Consider the following 26,928-nt stretch of genomic DNA (forward strand, 5'->3'; position numbering starts at 1 on the left):
GTTGGGTTCAGTGGATATATATTGTTGTGTGTCATCCGCATAGCTATGGAAATCTATGTTATGTTCTCTGATTATGTCGCCGAGTGGTAACATATAAAGAGAAAAAAGTAATGGACCTAAGCAGCTTCCTTGAGCAACCCCGTAGCAGTTCTCATGTTTCTTGGACCTATGGTCACCTAAACTAACATAAAACTTCCTTCCTGTGATATATGATTTCAGCCAGTTCAATACACTATCCGTGAACCCAATAAGCTTTTCCAGTCTATTGATTAGGATGTTGTGATCAATTGTATCAAATGCTGCACTGAGATCTAACAGGATAAGGATAGAGACTTTATTTGCATCAGAGTTTAGTCTGAGGTCGCTAATTATTTTGGTGAGAGCAGTTTCAGTACTGTGATATTTCCTGAAACCTGACTGCGAGACTTCCAGGATGTTATTTTCTTCAAGAAAAGAATTTAATTGGACTAAAACTATCTTTTCCAGTACTTTACTAATAAATGGTCTGTAATTTGCAAGTAGACTGTTATCCAATTTGGGTTTCTTTAATAGGGGCTTTACAACAGCTGTTTTGAAGGCATCTGGGAAGACGCCAGTTCTAAGGGATGTGTTTATAATCTCTAGCACCGGACCTGAGACACTATCAAACACTCGCTTAAAGAATGTTGTGGGTATAGGATCAATATCTGAGGTTGTGGAGTTAGATTCGCTGACAATTTTGGAAAGTTCACTAAGTGTGATACAGGTAAATGTGCTCATGGTTATGTTGCAGAATCTACTGATGTCAGTTTCGACCCCACTATTAATAATACTCGCTCTAATCAAAGTTATTTTGTTCTTGAAGAACAAAGCAAGCTCTTCACATTTAACTGCTGAGGATGGAGGTGGGGCAGGGACAGTGTTTAGCAGCTGGTCAATGGTGGAGAAAAGAACTCTGGAATTTCTGGCATTTTCTGTAATAATGTTGGAGAAATATTCTCTCCTTGCTAGACGGATGGTTTTGTTAAAGGTGGTTAGTGTATCTTTGTAGATATTGTAGTGGATAGTGGATAGTGTTCTTTGTTTTCCTCCATTTTCTCTCTGCTGCACGGCATGTAAGTAAGTGATGCAAGATCAGTGGTGTTTGAGGGGCCCCTTATTGGCACGGGGCCCTGGGGTGGCCGCACCCAAGCACCCACGCTATCTCCGCTACTGAATCTGGGTGTGTGTGCCACCAATTTTATCACGGGCACTATGCACTATCTATAGTTCAGGGAATCTGTGTTTTTCACTGACATCTTAATCACCGACTGCATCACGGGCACAGTGCACTAGTAATCTTAATGCACATAAATTCGCCTACCATTCAGGGTGAAATGTTTTATTTATTCATTTTTTGTGTAACTTATCATGTGGTATTCATTTAGTCATTTAGCAGACGCTCTTATCCAGAGAGACTTACAGTAAGTACAGGGACATTCCCCCGAGGCAAATAGGGTGAAGTGCCTTGCCCAAGGACACAACGTCAGTTGGCATGACCGGGAATCGAACTGGCGACCTTTGGATTACTAGCCCGACTCCCTCACCGCTCAGCCACCTGACTCCTATTCAGTTGTGCTTTGTAATATGTTGGCACTTCACATTCTGCAGGAGAGTGTTCAATTGTCTCATTTCAGAGAGGTCAGTAAATCATTTTTAAAGTTCTCCTATATTGGCCTAAATGAGTAAAGTGTTATTTTGCTTCACGCTGGAAGATTAGTGTCAAACGTGTTTGTATCCCCCCCTTCTTCCCATCTGTGTAGTTTTGCCTCCTGGTATGAAATGCGCTGTATAAATAAAGATGGATTGATTAGTTGGTTACACTCACCAAGGACTAAACTTAGTGGAATAGTCCACACCAATCAATCCATTTCGAGTCTCCTTGTAGGTGGCTACAGCATCCTAAAACAAGAGATCAACATTTATTACCAAAAACTATGCAGACCACCGTGAAGCCAACTACATTTCTCCAAGGAGTATTATGGAATAATCTGGAACTGCTTCTTTGCAGAGAGCATATTACCGTATCCCAGAAATAATGCTTTAGTCTGGCTAAGGCCTTTGTCTCCCCCCCCATGCAGGGAAAGGCAGAACGGGGGTCAGCTACAGGCTCTGAAAACAATAGAAATAGGAAATGTGCAAGCTTCATATACACAGATAAAAATATTTTAATAAACTTTCCTTGAGACATAAATAATACCAAATGATCACTGTTTCATTGTGTGGGGGAGTGTATTTAAAATGATCTGTATAAACAAGTAACATCCTGATACACAATGTGTTAAGCTCTCACCTGTTTGCTCCAGATCCTCAGGACTAGGGATAGGTCCTTCCTCTAGGCCAGATGGGACAGGGTGCAGCTGGTCTGGGGTTGAAATCACTGGTCTCACCCTGACCTGGGTCTCTACTGCCTTCCTGAACTGTGTGTACACATCGGGCAGCCTAAAAGAAAGAGAAGGAAAGATAGCATACAGAATCAAAATTGTAGGGCTGAATTGGAAGAGACCTAGGGCCTCATTTATAAAGCGTGCGTAAGCACAAAAACCATGCATACGCCGATATTTTACATACAAGCAGGGTTCTAAATTAACACCAAATGCGGGTTAAAATTCATTTTGGCGGGTGTTAATAAAAATTCACTAGCCAGTTTGGCTGGTGATACATGAGGCATTAGGTGAATGATACATAAGGCTCTGTTCTCTGCATGGTTCTCGGTCATTTATCCCCCTGGCAGTACTTCCTAAGTTTCCCATGAACACTGTGCCGTAATGCTACGTGATTACGTTTTATACGCCCATTGGCTGCGCGCAGTTGAAGTGAAACCGGCGCGAGAAACCGTGGAAACGAACGGAGCGTCCACCAGAAAACACAAGGAAGAAGTAAAACGAAGCATAGCGGATCATAGGAGGTAATAAGAGGTAGCTAGAGTAGTAAAGTAAAGTAAAAAGTTAACTTAATGCGGCGGTGGTTAGGACAAACTTCTGGGGGCGAGAAGAGGAACGTGGCAGGGGATGAGGATATTGATAGCACTAGAGAAACGAAGAAAATACAATGTAATGCCAAATGGCTGACGGGTCGGGAATGGCTTGTGTTTGACAATGAAAATGTTGTCATGTTTTGTAAGGATTGACGCATGTAGTCTACGCATAAAAAAATGATGTTGCTTACTGACACAGTCTAGTGTAATGTAAATACACTGTTCTTAATAGTGTATTAGGTCAGTTTAATTAATGCCTGCTTAGGATAAAACGTTACTGTAAATGCATGGGCAGGAGTCAATCTCATGACGCGAATGGACGTTTTAGCCATTTACAATAAATCGTGTCCTTACTTAGTCACGTGTTGGTGATTTCACATACCCTTGCATCATACTTCTGTGCTTCATTTTACTTCATTTTCTGTGTTTTTCATGCCAACAATGTTAATAAAATGATCAAATGCTTTCAGTGAAACTCATAATTGTTCTTATTTTCACCGGAAAAAATTTGGCTAGTGGAAATTAGAACCCTGCATACAAGTAATAATTTATGAAAACAGATCATGGTGAGACCAGGCACCGCTCTAGACCATGCCTATGCACATTCTGATTATGTTTGTGAATTAATGGCATTAATTAATGACATCTGGCCAGATAAAAAAAAAAACTAATATTTCTTCAGAGCACACATGCACTTTGTATTACTGCATACATTTTTCTTCAAATTCTGACCACACAATTTAATTAATTTGAAGTTCTCTAAACACTATTATATAGGATGGCCAACTTTGCAGCGGTGACCAAAAACTTGGAGGCAGTGATTCAAGGATTTAGTCATTCCCCGCAGGTTTTATTAATAAAAAGAAGAAAAAAAAGAAAACTCTGGAACCCTAATTTCCCCTACCTACACAACTTCCCAAATAACCAGACACTTTCAAAACATTTCCGCTAACTCAGGTCATTTCGGCATTTTACATACTTGTTCGCCAGAGGTGTGGTCGGCTTTTCCCCTTAGTCCCCACTGCCTCCACCTGCTCTGCTCTGCACTTTTATCCGCGCAGCCTCAACCATTCTGACCATTATCCCCCTTCTAAATCAATTAATCTTACTATACTACCTACTCCACCTAACTAAAAATAAATACATTCCCTAAAATACTACCGACAGGTAAATACACATACCATCCTATGTCTAGCCCGCTAGATAGCTCCCCAGCGCTCACCTTATACAAACACCCCTGTCCTTCCACCAACAAAGTCTTACGTTCCGTGCGCTCACGTCTTAAAAAGACCCTTCCGACTTTCCGTCGGGTCTTTCCTCTGTCCGGACACAGGATATCCCCGTGCCACTGCCCAGCCCCGCACAACGTTCGCCATGCGGTGCATGAACGGCTTCCCCGTGACGGTACGTTGTTTGCTAGCGGTAACGGGCAGCCGCACCGTTACAGCATTGCTTTAGTGTATTTGCACCACACGTATCAATACCTGTTGTGAAGTAGGTACCGTATTTCTTAAAATAAACGCTGCACCAAAAATGAACTTTGTGTAATAAACGCAGCACTCGAATAAACGCTGCACTCGAATAAACGCAGCACCAAAGAAATCTGAAAACGTTTATTTAATTGATTAAATTCAACCCCAGTATTTATCACACAGGCCTATATAACTTTCTGCACAGCTTTCTGTTTGAAAGTTAACGCGTATTAACGCGATTTCTACACAATGTAGAATACTTGTATTTGAGACAGTTGTACTACCAACGCACACCTAATTGATATCCAATGAGAAAGGGTTGCCGCACTCATAGACAAACGAAGAATAAACAAGGAGGTCAGCGGTAGTAAATGAAACCTGCGTTTTTAGCTGCATGATTCATTTGTTACAATGCCAGCAACGAAGCAGGGTTTTTCCTGCATAGAGAAAATGTAGGCGGGCGCCCAAGTCGTTTTCCCGAGCGCCTATGACAAATCCCGAGCGCCTAAAGGCCGATTTATACTTCTGCATTTTTACGGAGACAGGGAACGCCCTCTCCGTCAAGGAACGCCCTCTCCGTGCCCTCTCCGAGCCCCTCGGAGAGCTCTACGTGCACCTCCTGATTTTCCTGACTATCCGTCCGTCCGTCATTTTACGGATACCCCTTGGCTGTGATTGGTCCGTATTAAGAACCGCTTGCGTCAGGGGCGGGTGCCGGGTTGCAGTGACCAACAAGAGAACAAAATCCTTTGACCGCCATTGTTGTAAGTTTTCACAATTCATATTTCAGCTAAACAGTACATGTAAATCAGCATCTGAATTAAAATGTGACGAGAAATGGGCAGTGTAGTTGCTGAAAATGTGCATTTTTTATTGATGAAACGGCTAATTTGTAAATTTGCTCCGACTTCTCGATAACCTAGGTAAATAAACACTCCACGACGATTTACAAAAAAACGTTGCGCCACCTACTCTTCTGGCGGTGAATTGTTTTCAGCACCCACAGCCTACAGAGAATCATAAACGCAGTCTATCCGTCAGTATCCGTGCGTATCCATGCGCCCGCCCATCCGTAAACGGAGACACAAAAGGATATTGCGGCCTTAAGGCAAAAAAACTAAACAAGTCAGAGATAAAAAAAAGAAGAAGCTGTGAAGCTGTGTTCATCACGCGTGCAATGCATGTCAGCGAATATGTTCTCAATAGTAGGCCTATGTTTCAAGTAGGTTACAGCCGAACCCTCGTTCTGTTTTGATGAATCGAGTTGATAAGCCTGTCTTGTCTGATCAATACGCAACTGTGAGGTGCGCGAATGGACAGAGCGGCCAGTAAACTGTCGTTCCGCTGAGAGGGCCAGCCCGACGTGCACGAATACAACTGTACAAATGCTAATGAAACTAGAGAGGGTACAATTTCTGGGGAAATTGTAGGGTGTGCTTGCTTGCAGATGGGTCCGTTTATTAACTGCTATTTTTACAACTGATATTTCTGTATATTTTATATAAAAATGGCTACTTATTATTTATGAAGATCGCATAGATTTAAAAGAATAGCCTATATTTGTTGCTGCTCATGTACAATTCAAAATACAAAAAGTGAAGTGAAGCATGTCCCTGTACTTACTGTAAGTCACACTGGATACGGGCGTCTGCTAAAATGACTAAATGTACTGTAACAGTGCGTTCACAATGCAGCGACGCGATGCGAGCGACAACATGTTTTCCATTTATTTTCAATGGAGCCAGGCGAATCACCTGCGTGGTGCATTGTGGGTAGCGACGCGACCGAGTTGAGATTTTCTCAACTTTATGCAAATGAGTGATTTTCGCTAGCGATGGCCAATCAGAGTGTTTTCTTGTTTGTCGTAACGTAGCAACCATGGTGAACATTTCTAGCTTTCTAGGTTTCAAGGTGGAGGAGAAACTAATCGTTTGTGTGGCTGCTTACCCAGTCCTGTACGATACATAGCTGTATTCGTACAGAGATGTTAATTTAAAAAAACGATGCATGGCGCAAGGTTGCCGAAGTTGTTGGTGCTTTAACTTTCAAATTCAGTCTAGTCACATTAGCGTCACTGTGTCCAATCCCGACCGGTTTTTAGCTAACATTCTGAGAAAATGCCACTTCAAATATCGATAAAAATAATCGTATCACGTTTTCAGCTGATTTACTGATTTCACGTTAAGCTTTAACTTTTTACCTTTCGAGCTAAATATTGTTTAAAAATTTTGAGTTAGCTTAGCCTTTACTAGAGCCGGTCAAAAGACGCTGGCGCCGGTAAATTAGCCGTGCGCTACCCTTGTCCAAACCCGACCGCACTTCTAAACACTGGCCGCTGCTGTTTTTCTGGGGATATTAACTTGATCCAGGGTCACCAAACTGACCATCAATGCTGTCAACATATCCGGGGACGTAGTTATGTCCTCCACAATAAGATATCACGCTTCAACATCTCCAAACCATGCGATAAAATCTCAATTTGACTGTATACCACCACCTGCTGGATGTTTTGTTGAACTCTTCTCAAAGTTTGCTAGCCCCCATCCCTTCCTCCCCTCGACTACAGATCACGTCACACATGATCGTGTATTTTCATTGGCAAGACAAAGTAGTGTTAAGCTAGCATTGAAATACACTCATATGCTAACCCATAGTAGCAGTACGATGACAACAAAGACACACTTGTCAGAGTAAAGATCGTCGCCCAAGCGTCGCCCGAGTGTCGCCGAGTGGTCTTTCGGCAAAAGTAACTGTCCTATATTATTTAGACATGTAAACGTCCATATATGTTCATGAAATTTTACACGTAGATTGTTTGGTATGCCTAAAATAATACTACTTACACTTTGCTGGCGATAGCAAAAGAAAATGCTGACAAAAAGACCGGAAACTGAGTGTCCAAACCCCGTTCGGGTTTGGACAATAGTAGTTTACAGCGGTCGGGATTGGACACAGTGACGTTACGTAACTTCGTTCTGTGGTAACTAGCTAGCTAGCCCGGCTGGAACTCCCTATCGTATCGACAGATTAGCAGAGACTTTGAGTAATATAATAAAACGTTTTTTACACATGTCAACGTGTATGTCTATTAAACAGTTTTGTATACAAGTTGTATTTTGATCAATGTTGCGAGTACGTAAACCCAAGTCTGCACACTTGGCCATGACAACTACAACAGTGACTTTAGAGAACTACATTCTACATTAATCTGTTTGAAACGCCCCCGAGCTTGGTGAACTGTGGGAAGGCGAGCGATGGCAAGCGATTCGCGTCGCTGCAGTGTGAACGCACTGTAAATGTAGAATGTAGTTAACCTATATGACTAAAACGTCACCTTAAGTTTTTCCCTTCTACAGTAGTGATATTTCAAGCATTTAGCCCACTCATATTGCATTCATTCATGAAGAACCACCTTTGAAAGCTGAACCCCCTTGAAACAAGCTTTTCTAAGTAACGTTATCACCGGCAGTATTATTAGCTAAATGGAATAGCAATTGAAACAGTACCATCTGCTAACTGAAAATATGCCTCCAAAAAACGTAAATAAGCTTGACATTTATTTCGGCGCAAATGGATAATTCAAAAGAAGTTTGCTGGAAGCGATCATTGTCAGTAACAATGCCAAATACGACCATTTGATCTTAGACTAGTGCCCTGCACGGTGGAGAAGCTGACCTCAGTAAATTGTGTTACGAGCAAGCTAGCCTAGCTGCTGTTACTAGCCAAACTTAAAGGGGTGATTGACTGTTTTTTGGGGGTATTTCACACTGTTCCTAAGGTCTCCGAATAGGGTATGTAACATTGGTTGGGCTGAAAATGGCCCGGGTGCTGCTCTATGCCCCATGATACGTCCTCTGAAATTTTCCCGGGAAAAAACGCTAGGTTTTCTCCTTTTATGGTATGCTCATGAATATATAGATCAGCTGCGTGCTGATTGGTTGGTTTACAACGAGTGAAGCTGTGGAGCAAAGACGCCACACGGCCAACACACTCACTGAAACAACGAAGGTAGAGACTTGAAATAAAAACGTACAAATAAATCTATTGTGTCTACACAACACTGTTTTCAACAGATTGACTAGATATAATTTGAAATGATTACGTTAGTTGTTTCCACTGTTGTCGAAGCAAACTGGATCGACTTAGGTAGGTAGAACGTTACAGCTTAGCAACTAAAGTATATCGTGATTCAACTCAGCTTCAGTTAGCTAGATAAAAAATAACCTGCCAAAGATCTGGACAAACATGCATCGTGAATTGTAGATTTACATGTACAGGTTATTTATTCGAATGAAACACAGGAACATGAAATAACGCGTTAGCCCCATTGCCAATTAACTAAATCATCACACGTTAACTATGTTCTTGCGTTAGCAAGCTAAACTAGTTTACATGCCTACTCTAGGTGCTTTCGCTATCTAGCTGTTCTTGTATTCCTTTCAAATCAGCGTTTATAAAAAGCAGATGAGCTAGAGTAGCTAACATTGACTCGACGGGCATGGCTGATGTTTGTCTATACCGTAGCTCTAGCGTAGAAGATCCCTGTGCAAGCAAACAAGATCGACTTAGGTGGATAACGTTAGCACTAGCTACAGCTTAGCAAACAAACTATCGTGATTCAACTCAGCTTTAGATGACTCAACTCAGATCTGGACAAACATGCATCTTGAATTGTAGATTTACATGACAACATGGGTTATTTATTTGAATGAAACACAGTCAGGAACAAGAAATAACGTTAGCCCCATTGCCAATAAACTAAATCATCACACATTCTACCGATGCTATATACAGGCAGGATACGTTAGCATTGCTAATAACTGTTAGCGACAACATCATACAGCTTGCGGTTGTGATGAACATAAGGTCGGAACAGCACCTCTTTTCAGCAACAGCTTCATAGCAAATCCTGCTTTACATTGTCCCAGGTTTTCAAAACTCTCCTGGGTGAAATGGTTCGAGCAAATTAATACTTTAGCGTCGTAGCCTACTTAATAGGGATATTCCCATAGATAAACATCAGCCATGCCTGTCTAGTGTCTTGTTCTTGGGGAAGATAGTGAAAAGTGTCAGGATTCCCGGTACAGCCTGGAACACTACATTTACGGCGCTCCATTTTCAATATCTTGAAAACTTATGAACTTTCTTATTTGTAATTCCTGTGGAAGTACCGAGCAGCGCGCAGTTAGCTAAAAAAGTGTTGGAGATCTACGCGACCTCCGGTTATGTTCCTGCACCAGAAAACCAGAGGGCATGTACATTTTGGGCCGGGACAAAGTTGATGCTGCAAGTTGTGACGTCACAACTTGCACTGTTTCAAAAGCTAGCGTTTGCAAGTTGCAGTTTCAAAAAGTGAAATTTTGATAGGAAAGAGGTTTCAATGGACTTTGAGGTTCACTGTATGTCTATTTTACACACCAAACTGTCATTTTTAAACTATGACAAGGTAAAATCGGTTTTGCGATCAATCGCCCCTTTAACGGGATTGTTTGACTGCGCCGGAAATGAAAAACGTTTCTTTTGACATCAAGTTTAGGCTGTGGAATTGAAGACAGCGACGCACCACACAAGCTTGAGTTTAAATGCATTATTTAATGTGACATTACTTACTGTACATGCATGTCTTGATTTGCTTAAATGTAACCAGAGAATGTCTAATATAAACCAACATACCAAAATAAACACAAGTTTAACAATAGAAACTTAAACAATGCTTCCGTCAACAAAATTAACCCCCCAACTGAGTCCCCTTCTGTCCTACCACAAGCCATGCTGAAAACCAAGAGCGCAGTTGTGACCCTACATGAACATCGATGCGAATACAACATAAAAACTCAATTTCGCATTAATGAGTAGTTTGAACCCATCCTCCACAGAGGACCTCATTCGGATCAGTACAGAGGCACCCTCCCTGGAAATATTTGATGCCTCTAAATGTGCTGAAAACTGTCTGTCAGCTGGAAAAAGATCAAGACTCCCATGATACAAAGCTTGGCCAAGCCAGTCAGTTTGAAACAATGTTACAATGAATACAAAAAAGTAATGAATTAATATATAATGAATAAATAAGTAACCAATCCTGTTTCTGGTCAATTTTGTGTAATTCATTCAATAGTCTAATAATGATGCAATGTTTAAAGTTTTTTAAACATTCCACCCAGCTGCTAGTCCAAGCACTTGTCCTCTCAAAGTTGGACTACTGCAACTCGCTGCTCGCCGGTCTCCCAGCATGCGCAACCCGCCCTCTCCAGAGGATTCAGAACGCAGCGGCCCGTCTGGTCTTCAATCTACCCAGACGCTCCCATGTTACCCTGCTCCTCATCTCCCTCCACTGGCTTCCTATCACGGCCCGTATCAGATTCAAGACTCTGGTACTGACCTTGCGGTGAACGGGACTGCACCCGACTACATCAAGTCTCTCCTCCAGCCTGACACCCCCCCCGCCACCTACGGTCTTCTTCTGACAACCGTCTGGTGGTCCCACTGCTCAAGAGCGCCCGGTCCCAACACAAGCTCTTCTCCTGTCTGGCCCCCCAATGGTGGAATCAACTCCCCACCTCCATCAGGGACACTGAATGTCTCCCCACCTTCAAGGCAAGGCTCAAGACGCACTTGTTCCGGGAGTACAACGGCACTTAGGAATGCTTGGCTGGACCTGATGTTAGTTTCCTCCAGGATCACAATGACTTGTATTGAGAGACTTGTTGCTCTTGTTGGTTAGTTGTAACAGTTTAAAATTCTTGTACTCGATGTGAAATATTTTACTGTTGATTGTTTTTTCTACAGGTACACTCTTGCACTCTTGTGGGGAGTTTCATGTTGTTCAATTGTAACTTGTTTAACTGCATGCTCTTATGGTTCTTCCCTTTGGTACTTATTTGGTTTTCCACAATGTATGCTTCATGTTTTGGCTGCTCGCAATGTTTGGGGTTATCTCGTTGTTATGATCAGTGACCTATGCTCTTTTGTAAAGTTCTCTCTTGGATGTCGCTTTGGATAAAAGCGTCTGCTAAATGCATAAATGTAAATGTAAAACAGAAACTGACTGTGCCCCTACATTTTGTCTGTGCCCCTAAAGTTTTTCACTTGGGGGCACGTGCTCCAGCAAAAAAAAGTTAGCGTAGAGCCCTGTCCAGTATTTTTGATAACCTTCAGGGTTTAAACTTTAAATATTCAACGTGCACTTAAACACTTTTTTGTTTATAAAGTTGCTGCATATATTTGATGGGAATTACTATTCTGTAGTTCCCAGTGTTAATTGGTTTAATTCAGTGTTTTACATGATGATAACGAGCTCTGGGAAAATGCGATTAATCACAGCATATTGTGCGATTAATGAGTAATTTTTTTGGAATCGATTCCCAACCCTATAATAATTCAGTACTCGACTAGTAGTTTGATCTCCATATTACCTATTTTAAGGGTTTGCAATAACGTCATTTGATCAGTGCGGCGTTGTAACGCTAGACTGTAACGCTATCCTCCCGTGTGCAATCCATTAGAAGACGAAACAACATGGTACTTAGAGAGAATGTCGGGGCGCAAACACAGTCAAACTAGCAGAGCTTTGCTATGCATACATGCAGGGCGGAACATGTCTTTCATGAGAGCACAACGTGCATGTTGGAGCATTTAAAGGGGCAACATCCCGGCACGAGAGGACACATACAACTAGCACAAGTACTTGTTCAACCTCGTAAATAGTTACTTTCACATCATAAAAGCAATTTCTCATTATTTTAAACAAATTGCCAGTGCTCTGGTACATTATTATTATAGTATTATTATAATAGCATACAATATTAAATTGTACGCTATTTCCTACATTATCAGTTGTTTATGTCACGTTGATCAAAAAGCATTATATTGGTTCTCTGTTTAATTGTCTTCCCACCACAAACATCTGAACAATTAATTCATAACAGAAGTCATTATATGCGCAATGGTTGAGCCAATTTTCATAATTGTAGGCATAAGTCACCATACAGCGCTGCCTGTACAGTTAAAGGGTGTTTGCTGTGTTTACATTAACATTTGTATTTTTATCTTTTGTGCTATGCAGTGCTGTAAAATAGTCTTGTATTATCCAGTGTTTCCCCTACCATTTATATTAGTTACTAACTAGCGCGTTTAACTAGCTATTAACTAGCGCGTTTTTATCAACTGGTGTCGCTATGTGTCCTCTTGTATTTCACGCATAATATGTCACATATAGGCCTACTAACACCGTAGCAACATGTCCACAGACAGCGGTTAGACAAGAGTGCACAACCATTTTAATTACACTCGGAAATTCCGACTTCCGAGTAGGCGTACAACTTGAACGCATCTCGTGTTGAATCTTATTTGTGAATGCAAATACGAAAAAATAAGAAAATACATTCATGCAGTGAAGTGATAGTTTGGTTTGCATTCACTAAAATGATCTGTTTCTTGGCAATTAGTCAATTAATCGTTTGAATAATCGTTATATTAGTCGACTATCAAAATAATCGTTTGTTGCTGCCCTACTCTAGAAGATGTATAAATCTAAACCACATGAACAAGTAGTAACCTGTGGCACTTTAATATACAGTATACTATGTACTATGAAAATATACCTTATGGATATAAAGAAGGGTACTGATAGACAATGTCCAGCTAGAGGCAGCCTGACAATTTCTAGGGAAGCGTCACCTCTCTCACATTGATATGTGGTGGAAGGGAAGGTCCTCTCTGTGGTATAGTGTGGAGCCCCAGCATGTGTACACTTTGACATTCCTTTGGGCACAGACATCTCTCACTCCCTTCTCCACTGTCTGGTCTTCAGGTGCTACCTGTAGTACAACACAGATCATAAGAGTATGAGGCTGAGATGAGTGAGGTTTGGAATAACGTAATAAGAATGGTTAAAAACTAAGAAAGATGCAACTTGACCAACCTCCTCATGAAACACCACAGCGCTGACGGAACCCAATTGTCTGATTAGGTCTCCAACCACTTCTTCTGGCTTTCCACATCTCACAAAGAGGGTACTGTCAGGGACACACAGTTGTAAAGAAAAAACCTTTGCTCAACTACACTAAATGGTTGGAATACTGTATGTGGCTCCTTTTCATGCGTCAGTCTTTTCAACATAGCTCACCTGCCTTTCTTGATCAAGGAGGCTCTAAGGTCCTTAACACTATCTAATATGAATCGCAGGCGGAAGGGCCCTGTTTTAGGAAGGTTGTAATGGACAGTTTCTCCATAATGTCGAGGGTCAAAGCAATAGAGTGGGACAATATATTCAGCATTCTTCTGGGCCCAGTGGAAGACCTGGATGTATTGGAGAAAGAACATTAAGATAATACAATATTAAATTAATTTACATTTGATTACTGCTGCTATAGACCCTTTTAGTCCCAACGTCACAATTACGTCACAGCATTAGCTAGAGGCAAAACTGGAGGCGGCCAATACAAACCAGCACAGAGTCAGCTACATAAGGAGCTTAAAATGCCATCTTGATGTGTTGTTGGGTGCCAGAATTGGCGGAGAACAGGCTCCAATTAAAAAATGTTGCACCCTAACTCTAACCCATCAAGATGTAGTTGTTTGTTCTGTTTACAATGACCCAAGCCTGGTACATTGTTGTCTTCTGGCCTTGGCGCTAGATAGGCAGACTCATATGTTAAATGTTTTTATTTTAAGTCCTGTACGACACCTTTAAGCACATAAGTATAGGCATTTAAAGGTTTATATGCCTTCAGTTTCTCTTTACTATACACACTCGGTTTCTCTATCAGGTAAGTGTACTAGGCAGGCCACTCAACCGGAGGTAGGCTAATCAGATCTTCCATCAAAATTGAGTGAGCGTGTACGGGTCGACCAATCTTGTTTTGTCCGTTAACTTGTTAACTTTTTCAAATAAAAATTGCAGTCTTGGAAAGTGAGTGACCTAGATATCAGCTTGAGACAAGCGTTAGTGAAGTGGTCAGGAGAATCCGTTTGCTTCCACCTAAGCTCCACCCCCCAAAAAACGTCACAATGTTTACCAACTGAAAAGGTGTCTATACTCAGTTGCAACTTCTGTCATGCACACATTTACATTAAGTCATTTAGCAGACACTCTTATCCAGACCGACTTACAGTACGTACAGGGACATTCCCCCAACATGCACACAACAATGACAACGCACACTTGTTGCATAATTTCAATTTAATGACTATAAGCTAAGAAGGAAGGATACTTGAGCTTTTCTCAACCCGTATTTAAGGATGGAATTTTAAAAATCGAGCTCAAGACTAAAGCTGGTGGCACCAGTGGCGGAACTAGAGTTTTATACATGGGGTGGCCAAGGGGTAGCCAAGGCTGCTTCAGGGGGTCCATAGTCCAGAGTCTTGGGTCACTGTTTTCATTAATATATACAGTATAATCTGGGTCTATAAGTGCTGGAACATCTAAAATATTTTTTGGAAAAAAACCTCAATCACCAGGGACTTACAATAGCATTTCTGTGTTACAGAAATAACACAGTGCAAAGTTTATTTACAAAACAAAGTGGATTTACACACCCCAAAAAACACTGCAATTTGACTTGACAGGTAGCAGAAATCAAGCAGAAATTGACTTGAAAAATATAAATAACTTGGTGCCCAACAACATGACAAATTTAAAGTATAATATTTATGTTCATATATATTATGTTAACTAATAGCAAAGAAAAGTTTTGGAATTGGCCTAAACAATACCAAATTAAATCTGTGTGTAGATTACAGCTAGTACACAGTGCAGGTATTATTTATTATACCTACTAGCTAACACAGATGTAAACACAATGTTAGTCTAAATTGGGAACCGATCTCTATCTGATTACCCTATTTTTCGGAAAATAAGCCGCATCGTGTATAAGGCACCCCCCCAGACCATAGCATTACACATTTCAAAACAGAACGAACACAACTATAGAACTCCAAACAATGCTTATTTAACTAAGCTAATGCCCTTAACTTAGTAGCTTTTCAGCTTGTCGCAGGGCATTCTGGGTACCAAGAGCAATGCACGAGTATAGGCGATCTACACAGCATTGTGTAACACACTTCGGTTGTGGATAGTATGTCCAGAGCCTGTTTATATTAGACATTCTCTGGTATGTCCTTTGCTAATCCTGAGGATAGCCTACTGTAGCAGACCTTTCTATGTGACAACGGACAAGGGTGTTTTGTCCCTCGGGAGTTGCCGTAGGCTTGATGCTGAAAGCATTTGTGAAATCAGTGAGGGCTGTTCGAATAGCGATGTCAAGAAGAGCAGTGGCTCTTCAGAATGTTCCAAAAAGTTCAGTTGATCGCATCGGGGTCCTGTTCGTCCCGTCGGTATTTGTATTACATTATCCGTTACATATATGGTGGGGGGGGGGGGCCTCTCAGGCTTATTCTGCGGGGGGGCCTCATGTGTTTCCGTTACGGGCCTGCAGGACGGCAATAATTCCGTTCAACCATAAGGATCCTTAAAGATCCTGTAAAGTAAATTCCATGTTTTGATTCTAAGTACATTATATTCGTGTGAAATGAGTTCCTGAAAGCATGTGCAAAGCGCTAAAACTGTCACTGAAATGTGGAGTTAGACCGAAGAACAGTTCTCTTCCGTTTTCAGATCAGGTTTTAATGGGCGGAGCCAAAAAAATGCCCTATCTACGTCATTTTGCCCCATCTACGTCAGATCACTGAATGGCTGCTCCTGCTGTACTGTTATTGTAGCTTACATCGGCTAGCTAGCTAGCTTCAGGATGTCTCCCACCACCCGCAACTGCATCTTCCCTGGATGCAAGAACTCCAGCTGCGCTGCAACGCCATAAGTTCCCTGTTGATAATGAAAGGAAAAATAGGTGGATAGATTTTGTGAAGAGCCACGCTCATGGAAAGCTTCGGTTAAACTCCAACAGCCGCCTCTGCGCCACTGACCATTTCACGGCGGTTTTAATATGGACCAGAGACAGACGGGGTTCACCAACTCACAGCTTCTCTTGCAGCGCGGAGCCGTACCGAGCATCAACCTCCCGGCCGTTCATCCTCCGGTCGCACGTGGACCATCCACCGCCGCCAGCAGTTCATCACTCAGTTCTGTGTGCTTGTTATAATTATACTAGATAACTTTTCCAGAGGTATCTCTGCTATGAGTTAGTGCAAACCGCTAAATTGATATTAGGCTACTCGGTGTAGAATGATGGTATTTTGGTGAAATGGTAGCTAATGTGTGAGAAGTAGCCTAGTTGGAGAGCTCACTGTCTGCTGTCTCTGGTGTCCATTTTTACTGTTACAGCTCAGGGGAACATTTCATTTATATGCATCTGTATGTTTCACTCATTGAACAAATAAATTCTAATTCTATACGGTTTTGTTCGGCTTGACATAGCGTCCATTATCTGGGTCGGAGGTAGGCACTAGGCAGCAAGGGGCGGAGCTTCAGCTCCTTCAGGCGACACGCCCCCCCAGTCTCAAGAAGAGAAGACTGCTGATTTTTTCACGATTTCAAAGCCTAATTTAACATACTTGTCTGTGTTATTTTTTCATTCGAATTTGGATGGGTAGTTAATACCACATTATTCTGCGGTGTAAAACTCGTTTCCAGGTCCACTTTACAGGATCTTTAAGATTTCAATGTGGAATAAGACTGTTAGTTTTGGTATACTCGTAGCTGCCAGCAGATGTCGCTGGTTTCGAGCGTTTCAAAGGCCCGACTCTAATGTTTCAATTGTATCGGTGTTTCGAAAAGCCTCGATTTGCCCATCACTACTAATCAACATTAGTGAAAGTAACTATTTACGAGGTTGAACAAGTACTTGTGACCTTTTCATTTCTGTTTTGAGAAATGTAGGTAGGCTACCAAAGCCATGGAGAACCGACTGCATCACAGGCACTGTGCTACAATTCCAGGAATCTGTGTACAAAGACAAGAGCGTTTGCATATTTCTTGACTCTTGCTCAAACAGGGATGATTTGATAAAACATGTTTTTGTTCATCAAATGACAATGACGGATAAATATGAAATTTGTTTTGAGATTACGTAAATATGTACCTCTCCCTGAGAACTATGTTTTTAACAATGTGTTTTCTATTTTTTGGTGTATTGTTTACTGACTGATAGTGTATATAATTTTGATCACTTTGTTTATGATTTGAGAGCAGTGTTTGATGTTGAGCACAGGTAAATCTGTTTTGAGGCGAAAGTTTCATTTTGCAAGAGGATTCAGAGGTTTTCACTTGTTACCGGGGTAGATCACCATGGTAACACATGCTGAACGCCTAACCTGGTCGGGAGCAGGTTAAATTGAGATCAACCGGTATAAAAGCCCCGCCCACTAACTCATTCTTGAGGATAATGCCGTCACCGTTCATAGAAGATCCTGTGGAGCTTGGTGTGCGGATAGTGAGAGGTGCGCTCAGAAGAGCCAGAACATTTAGAGACCGACAAAACCCTTTCGCAATCCCTCATGAGTATCTTTATGAAAGATATCGATTCTCAACAGAGGGAATTACGTATCTTTGCCAGATTCTTGAGCCGTATGTTGCCAATGCGACACATCGAAGCCGTGCGCTCACAGTCCAACAGACTATATACCGTTTCGTTATTTCGCTACCTACTTTTATAGTGTGGGTAATGCAGAGAACCTGAGCAAGAACACGGTCTGCCGACAAAGTACCGACAAACAGGGCCGGGGTGGGGAATCTGAAGAGTTCCCGGTGGGCCGCTTCACTTTTGGGCCGGTCGAGGATTTAGTTGTTGTTGACATTTGTCACGTTAGTCTATCTTCTCTTAAAGTAGGCTACACACGTTCCGCATTCTGACACCTCAGCCTCAGCATGGGTTGTACCATATGAGGGAGTTCTCCCCTCCCAAATAGAGTTGGTTGGGTCCATAGCCCGTCTTTTCCAAAAAGTTTTCCCAGATCGGCTACCGATAGCTAGGACGGGCGGCCCTACCGTAACGCGCGCGAGCATTAACTGTAGAAGTCCCTATCTTGCATCACATCAAACCCATACGCCCTAGGTTGGGGCAAAGCTCCTAATGTTTACAACGTCTGGCTCCGTGCCTGATTAAAACTCGGATCGTTAAGCAGTCTCAAAAATGTTATCAATATAAAAAATAATACGATCCCTTTCTGTAATCATAATACCCTCCAGAAATGTTCACTGCACCCCCAGTCAAAGCAGGCTGCATCCGGTACTCTTTGGTATACAAAAAAAGGGCCGGTTTTGGGCCTGAAACTCCCGGGCTGAAAAGTGGCCCCACTCCGGCCCTGCCGACAAAGTACCCTTTGTAAAAACTTTGGACTCTAATATGTTGACAAAATGAAACAAGGATTTTCATTCTGTCTTCATGCAATGTTCTGATTTCCGTTCTGGAAATGTATGCACATTATATCATATTTTACAACTTAATGCATCATTTGCTCATTTAGACATACATTTACAGGAAACTAGTAATGAAAACAATATTTGACCTAATATTAGTTATCAACTGGGGAGGTTTCATGTCATCCCTATTCACTGGGGTGTCTCCCCTTAACCCATTCTGTTGTCCTTGGGTTGCTTTCCGCCTTTTTCTAATCATTTCCATATGAGAAATGTGTGTTTCTTTCAACCAAAATAATTAAAACCAAAAAGAACAATGTGTATGGTACCATACAATGCTCTTCACAAGTTAAATGAATGATAATTTCACTACTTTCATAGAATTTGGATGTTTCATTCACTTTTAAAGCATTTTTTCAAAAAGAATAAATAGGACATTGAAAGAAAAATGGTGAAAACCCCCACAAAAGAATCAAAATGCACAACAAAAAAGGTATAAAAAGACCAAAACGTAGAAAAAAGTAGGGTGAAGTGCCTTGCCCAAGGACACAACGTCATTTTGCACAGCCGGGAATCAAACCGGTAACCTTCAGATTACTAGCCTGACTCCCTCACCGCTCAGCCATCTGACTCCCCTACAGACACTTCAATCACAGCCACACTTTCACACACTCACCATCTGTGTTGCAAGTGGTAAATAAAACTCAAAAGTGTACCCCCAAAATGCTCTCTGAGCAGGCAGACAGTTTCCTGATCATCTAGGACCTCCACTTGAGAAAGTAAATGGAATATTTGATCAATATTCAGCAACCACATATGGCATATGTAGGAGCCAATTGGGTCCTTTTGCGTATTTGAGTTGACATTCCAGTTTGTGTGACTGTTACTAGTAATGATTTAATTTGTATCGAATTAGCCTGAATTAGGACGTTGTAATTGTTTCTGAGTGTGTGCCCCCTATGAGTGTGTGCCCCCTATAGGTCAGACATTTACTGGCATCAGGATAAAGGTGTGACAGGCCAAGGAGAGGGGAGGGTTCCGGCCTGCGCATACCATCATTGACCGTGATCGGGAAGCGTAACCGGGAAACGTGCGGAGCAGTGAACAGATTATAACGAAACAAGACGATACTTTACTTTACTTTTGATGGAGCTTGCGAAATAAATGGAATCAAGTTCACTAAATCCACGTCTCCTGGACTTTATTCATATCACGCGTCAAGATACAATCACCGGGACTCCAAGAAGTGGTCAAACAGATTAGAAAAGTTTTAGCCATTACAAAGTCAATGATGCCGCAACTTTGAACTTTTGGATGGATTGATGCTGGATATTTGTAGGTTACCCTTGGACCAGGCACCCTTGGATTACTATGAAGTGTTCATTGAGGAACAAGCCAACGCGGCAGCGCCCCAGCGCAACAAACAAACAAATCAATTAAACTTTATCGGAGGTATGTACGCTTTCCATTGCATGAAATACCATTTGGATGGACTATACTTTTGAAGACCTTTTTTGTGCACATTTTGAACCCAAGAAAGACAAAGTATTTTTTGTTAGAAACCCGATGTTGAGTTTTTGAGGTATAACGTCGGTGAATTGAAGCCGTACGGGCACATATGGACTAACGCAATTAACACAAATGAGACCAGGATAGAGAAGGCTTTTGTTGCAATTCTATGGTTGAAGTTGGATAAATATTTTTGCTTAATTTACAAATCGAAATAAGATGACTGAATCCGTGAAAGAGGCAAGTTTGGGCCTACCTGAAGAAAACCTCAATGAGACAACCAAACTGCGCTCATCGAGGTCGGGCAAATTGTCTCATCTTACAAGAAGAATGAACATTGTAAACACTCTGATGGATGATGATACAAGTCTTTATGAAGTGAAAAGTAATATGGTTAATGTTTCGTACCATGTTGGAGGACTACAAATCTCTTCATGATTCGTACCAAGAAACATTAAAAGAGGAAGATAGAAATGAGGATACAAAATCCTGGTTTGCACTGAGGCTTGAACAGATAAACACCTTTTTGTCCAATGTCACAAGGTGGATAAATTCAATTGAAAATCCCTTGCATGATATTACCGTTTCTTATACTGGATTGGGAGTCAGGTGGCTGAGCGGTGAGGGAATCGGGTTAGTAATCCGAAGGTTGCCAGTTCGATTCCCGGTCATGCCAACTGACGCTGTGTCCTTGGGCAAGGCACTTCACCCTACTTGCCTCGGGGGAATGTCCCTGTACTTACTGTAAGTCGCTCTGGATAAGAGCGTCTGCTAAATGACTAAATGTAATGTAATGTAAATGTAATTGGAAAGTAGCGCTGATAACAGTGTCGGGCCTACTGATGACGATAGGCTGTCTTTAAGCAGCAACAGATCAGTTTCATCCACGGCATCTGTGCGCATCTGTGCAGAAGCAGAAAGAGAAGCACTACTCGCTAAGGCTGCAGCTTTGCAGAAAAAGCATGCTTTAGAGGATGAGCAAGATCAACTCAGAAGGAGAATGGAGACTCTGGACCTACAAACAGAACTGTCTGCAACCACAGCCAAAATTAACTCAATCTCAGAAATGCTGAAGCACAAGCTGTTGATAACAGTACAGAACTGAATGCAATGAACTTGTACTTTGAAGAAAATATTGAACAGAGTTCTGAGCCAATTGCTGAACATGTTAGAGATACAAGGCCTAAAGATGGAGTTCATGTGCAATTCCCTGGTTTGTTCACAACAACCAGAACACCTAGAACGCCACCTCTCACACGGTCTTTCATTGCTGCTAGACCAGTATATGAGAAGTCCACTCGCACTCTCCAGAGTCCGTCTTCACAGGGCTTTTCAGTTCCACAGGGAGGACAAGAACCGGACAAGAAGGTGGATCTTTCCAATCTTTCCAAGATCCTTGAGAAGCAAAACCAGTTGACAACTCTTCTAGTGAAGCAGCAACTGTTGCATACTGTGCCGAGAGGAGATCTTGCAGTTTTTGATGGAAATATTGTGCAGTATAATTCCTTTATTCATTCATTTGAGCACATAATTGAAAGCAGAACAGACAATAACCAAGACAGACTACAATTCCTCATCCAGTACACAAAAGGACAAGCTCAGCAGCTAGTCAAAAGTTGCCAATGCATGGAAGCCAGTAGAGGCTATAGAAAAGCAAGGCAATTGCTTAAAGAGCGTTTTGGAAACGCCTACAGGATCTCATGTGCCTACGTTGAAAAGGCCCTCTCATGGCCAGTGATAAAATCAGAAGAACCAAGAGCATTACAGGACGTTGCATTGTTTTTGAGAGGTTGCTGCAATGCCATGGAACAGCTTCAGTACATGGAGGAGTTAGACACAATTTCTAACATGAGAACTATCCTTTTCATATTGCCATATAAATTGGCGTTCAAAGGCTTGTGAAATACAACAACGCAATACCAGAGTGAGAATGGCTGACCTGGTATCTTTCATCGAAAAACAAGCAACCATTGTCTCAGATCCGGTTTTTGGTGACATTCAGGATTCCAGCAAGGTCAAATCCAGACCCCCAATGAAGCCACGTCCTAAAGATAGTTTCGCTAAACAAGTTCTCGGTTTAATTCAAAGCAACATAGAGGGAAAATAGAATTCCTGATGCAGAATGGAGTCTGCTTTGGATGCTTGGCAAAGGCTGGACACATCAGCAAGGACTGTGTGAAACGTCTCCAGTGCACCATCTGTAACAAGCAGCATCCAAGTGCCTTGCACATCAAAGCAAGAGAAACAAAGGAAGCCAAAGAGACAACACTGAACAGCATGCAGGTGTCTGTCAAAACTGATGGACATACTGGGGCCGGTACTGTACAGAGATGCACTTTGCCCGTTGTACCTGTTCAAGTGAAAAGCACGAAGGGTAGTAAGATCATTAACACCTATGCCTTTCTAGATCCTGGCAGCTCTGCTACTTTTTGCACAGAAAACCTCCTGAACAAGCTTAACATCAGAGGGAAAAGGACCAATATTCTGTTAAGGACAATGAATCAAGAACAATCTGTGACTGCCTACACGGCGAATGGAATAGAGGTTAGTGCATTGAATGAAAACAACTTTATTGCACTCCCTGAGGTGTACACGCAAAAGAGTATGCCTGTGGACACCGACAGCATTCCAAAGACAGAAGAGCTATCCGGGTGGCCTTACTTGAGTGAGATCCAGATCCCGAAAATCAAAGCTGAAGTGGAGTTGTTGATTGGAAACAATGCTCCTAAAGCAATAGAGCCATGGGAAATTATAAACAGTCGTGAAAATGGGCCATATGCAGTGAAGACCCTATTGGGGTGGGTTATTAATGGTTCTCTAGATGACAGTGTCATGCCAGACAGCAGTGGGCGTCGAAATGTTACCGTCAACAGAATATCAGTCGCGAAGCTGGAAGATTTGCTTGTACAACAGTACAATCATGATTTTAATGAGACATTAGATGACAAAGAAATGTCAATAGAAGACAAAAGATTTATCAAAACTGCAGAGCAGTCAATCACGCCCAAAGACGGACATTACAGCTTAGACCTACCTTTCCGGAGAGAAAGGCCAGTCATGCCCAACAACTATCAGGTTGCAGAGCAGCGCCTAATAGGACTGAAAAGGAAGTTCAAAGGGAATGAAACATTCAGAAGTGAGTACACTAAGTTCATGGAGGATGTGATAAGCAATGGGCATGCTGAAGTGGTGCCACAAGCCGAACTTGAAGGGGAAGATGGCAAGGTATGGTACATCCCAAACCATGGCGTTTTTCACCGTAGGAAAGGGACTCTTAGAGTGGTTTTCAACTGTGGCGCAACATTTCATGGAACGTCACTGAATGCTGAACTCCTACAGGGTCCAGACCTAACCAGCACACTACTTGGTGTTCTCACAAGATTTAGACAACATCCTATGGCTCTCATGGCGGACATAAAATCAATGTTTCACCAAGTCGGAGTCTCAAAATCTGACGTTGACTCTTTACGATTCCTGTGGTGGCCTAAAGGCGACGTGTCTCTACCCCCTGTTGAGCATCGCATGACAGTGCATCTGTTTGGAGCAGTGTCTTCTCCGGGCTGCGCAAACTTTGTGCTCAGACAAACTGCCAAAGACAATAGCGGCTGTTTCGATCAGGTAGTGACAAGCACTATTGAAAACAATTTTTATGTTGACGATTGTTTGAAGTCTCTTGAAACAGAAAATGAAGCAGTGGACCTGGTGAGAGACCTCACCTGTGTTTGCCACAAGGGGGGATTCCACCTAACCACATGGGCGAGTAACAGTCGCACTGTACTATCTCATATCCCCAAAGAGGACAGAGCCACTGAGATGAAAGAACTGGATTTGGACAGGGACAAACTCCCTACAGAAAGAGCCCTAGGATTGCTATGGTGTGTAGAAAGTGACACATTCAAGTGTAACATCTCGGACAAGGATAAGACACACACCAGAAGAAACATCCTGTCAACGGTCAGTTCTATCTATGACCCGCTGGGTTTCCTGTCTCCTCTTACTCTGCCTGCTAAGTTGCTTCTTCAGGATCTTTGCAGAAACAAGTGCAGCTGGGACCATGAAGTACCACAGGCTGCATCAGAGAAGATGCACAGCAGTGTACAGTGCTGTGATCAAGACACAGAACAATCCAACATGGAAGTTGCTTGAATACTTTTCAAGTTGGAACAAGTTAAAAAGAGCTGTCGTGTGGTACTTGAAATTGAGAAACCTTCTTCTTGTTCTCAGTGTGAACAGAAAGGTACAGTGTAAAGTGTCTCTACAACCACAGACAAGAAGCCAGAGCAAAATACTAGCCGGCAAGAACAAACCTGGCAGCCAACGTATTTCACTGGATGACCTGATGAGAGCGGAGAAAGCAATCATAATATTCTGTCAACATCAAAGCTACCCAGAGGAAATGGCAAATCTGGAAAAGACGACATTCGTTGGAAAAGGACTAAGGCGGAACAGCACCATCTACAAGCTGGATCCTGTACTAGAGGATGGAGTCTTGAGAGTAGGAGGAAGACTCAGCAAGGCCGCAATGCCTGAGGAGGCTAAGCGTCCCATGATCCTGCCCAAACACATTCATGTCTCCACACTAATACTTCGACACATACATGAGCAGCTTGGACATGGTGGGAGAAACCATGTTCTCTCACAACTCAGAAAAAGATTTTGGATCATTAATGCCAACTCCGCAGCTCGCAAAGTCATATCCAAGTGTGTTGTGTGCAGATGTGTCAAGTAGAGCAGTACACTTGGAGATGGCCCACTCCTTAGACACAGACTCTTGCATTCACGCTCTGAGGAGGTTCGTAAGCAGAAGAGGTCAGGTGACACGCATCCGCTCTGACAACGGAACCAACCTCGTAGGAGCTAAAAGAGAACTACAAGACGCCATCTCAAACTGGAACAAAGAAAAGATTCAGAACACAATGCTTCAGAAAGATATTCAGTGGACCTTCAATCCACCAGCAGCCTCACATCATGGCGGGGTATGGGAGAGGCTAATCCGTATGGTCAGGCGGACTCTCAACTCCATTGCTCATGAACAAACACTTGTCTGTGAGATGGAAAGCATTCTGAACAGTCGCCCTATCAGCACAGTCCATGAAGATGATTCTGATCTTGAGGCACTAACACCTAATCATGTTCTTCTTCTGAAGTGCCATCCTGCTTTTCCCCCTGGATTGTTTCAGAAGTCAGACACATACAGCAGACGGCGCTGGAAACAAGTTCAGTTTCTTGCCGATCTCTTTTGGAAGAGATGGACGAAGGAATACCTACCCCTGTTACAGGAAAGACAAAAATGGACTACGGTCAAGAAAGGTTTTCAAGTAGGAGACATTGTAATGGTGGTGGACAGTTCAGCACCTCGTGGGTCCTGGAACCTTGGAAGAATAATAGAAGTCCAACCAGATTCCAGAGGTTTGGTGAGGACGGTGAAGATCATCACAAAGACTGGTGTATTTGTGAGGCCAGTAACCAAGCTCTGTCTGCTTCTCGAAGGAGCAGAAAAGATGACACTGGCCAGAGATGAGTAATACCCACTCATGATATGATCAATTGATTTAGGAGTAACGGTAAACTACAATGAATTTAGGCTCCTTTTATGATTTTGAATGTTGTGATAGTTTCCCATGCACACTATCAGGGGCCGGTGTGTAGGAGCCAATTGGGTCCTTTTGCGTATTTGAGTTGACATTCCAGTTTGTGTGACTGTTACTAGTAATGATTTAATTTGTATCGAATTAGCCTGAATTAGGACGTTGTAATTGTTTCTGAGTGTGTGCCCCCTATGAGTGTGTGCCCCCTATAGGTCAGACATTTACTGGCATCAGGATAAAGGTGTGACAGGCCAAGGAGAGGGGAGGGTTTCCGGCCTGCGCATACCATCATTGACCGTGATCGGGAAGCGTAACCGGGAAACGTGCGGAGCAGGGAACAGATTATAACGAAACAAGACAATACTTTACTTTACTTTTGATGGAGCTTGCGAAATAAATGGAATCAAGTTCACTAAATCCACGTCTCCTGGACTTTATTCATATCACGCATCAAGATACAATCACCGGGACTCCAAGAAGTGGTCAAACAGATTAGAAAAGTTTTAGCCATTGCAGCATACATACTGGCGTATGACTATTAGTTTCACTGTTACCTCTGTTTGGCACAGTGGGACAACAGTGGGTGGTGGCAGCAACACCACTGTATTTCCTGTCACTGCAGAGAACAGTAATACATTTCACTCCTACAATATTCATAAATAATTGTTGAATGAACATGGTCACATAGATTACTTGAAACATACATATGCTTGGGTTTCCGAGCTGCTGCCACCAGGGTCTGAAGAAATGCCCCCTTCCACTCCTTCCATCATGGGGCAACCCTGATAGCTGGAGAGGGCCAGCTCCTCAGCAGGGGTGAAGTCCTGTGGAGGAGGGCCCCCCAGTTTTCTTTGCCTAATTTTTCTTCCTGTTGGCTGCAAGCAATTTCATTGTTCTACAGGCCCTTTGTAGCTATACCAATATCCTACACAAGGGACTGACTCAGGCAATTCAGCCTTGTACTTGTTGGCCTTAAAATATGTGCAAGTATTGCCTACTGCTACTTACCGTTTTGAATTATGGTTTTATATTTATTTTTTATTTGCTCCC

At 42.4% G+C, this 26,928-nt stretch overlaps 1 protein-coding gene across 1 annotated transcript in view; it reads right to left on the minus strand.

Annotated features, from left to right (window-relative positions):
- The window catches only part of cry-dash (cryptochrome DASH), a 76,800-nt gene that overhangs the window by 30,586 nt on the left and 19,286 nt on the right, over positions 1–26,928 (minus strand). Inside the window, exons 2-7 of the mRNA XM_067251526.1 lie at positions 13,592–13,764; positions 13,388–13,481; positions 13,153–13,283; positions 2,312–2,460; positions 2,042–2,130; positions 1,847–1,920 (exon numbers count right to left, since the gene is read on the minus strand). Of these exons, the coding sequence (XP_067107627.1) occupies positions 1,847–1,920; positions 2,042–2,130; positions 2,312–2,460; positions 13,153–13,283; positions 13,388–13,481; positions 13,592–13,764 (710 nt within the window). The remainder of the gene's footprint in view (positions 1–1,846; positions 1,921–2,041; positions 2,131–2,311; positions 2,461–13,152; positions 13,284–13,387; positions 13,482–13,591; positions 13,765–26,928) is intronic.

The sequence above is a fragment of the Osmerus mordax genome, chromosome 15 (assembly GCF_038355195.1).
Source record: "Osmerus mordax isolate fOsmMor3 chromosome 15, fOsmMor3.pri, whole genome shotgun sequence".
NCBI lineage: Eukaryota > Metazoa > Chordata > Actinopteri > Osmeriformes > Osmeridae > Osmerus > Osmerus mordax.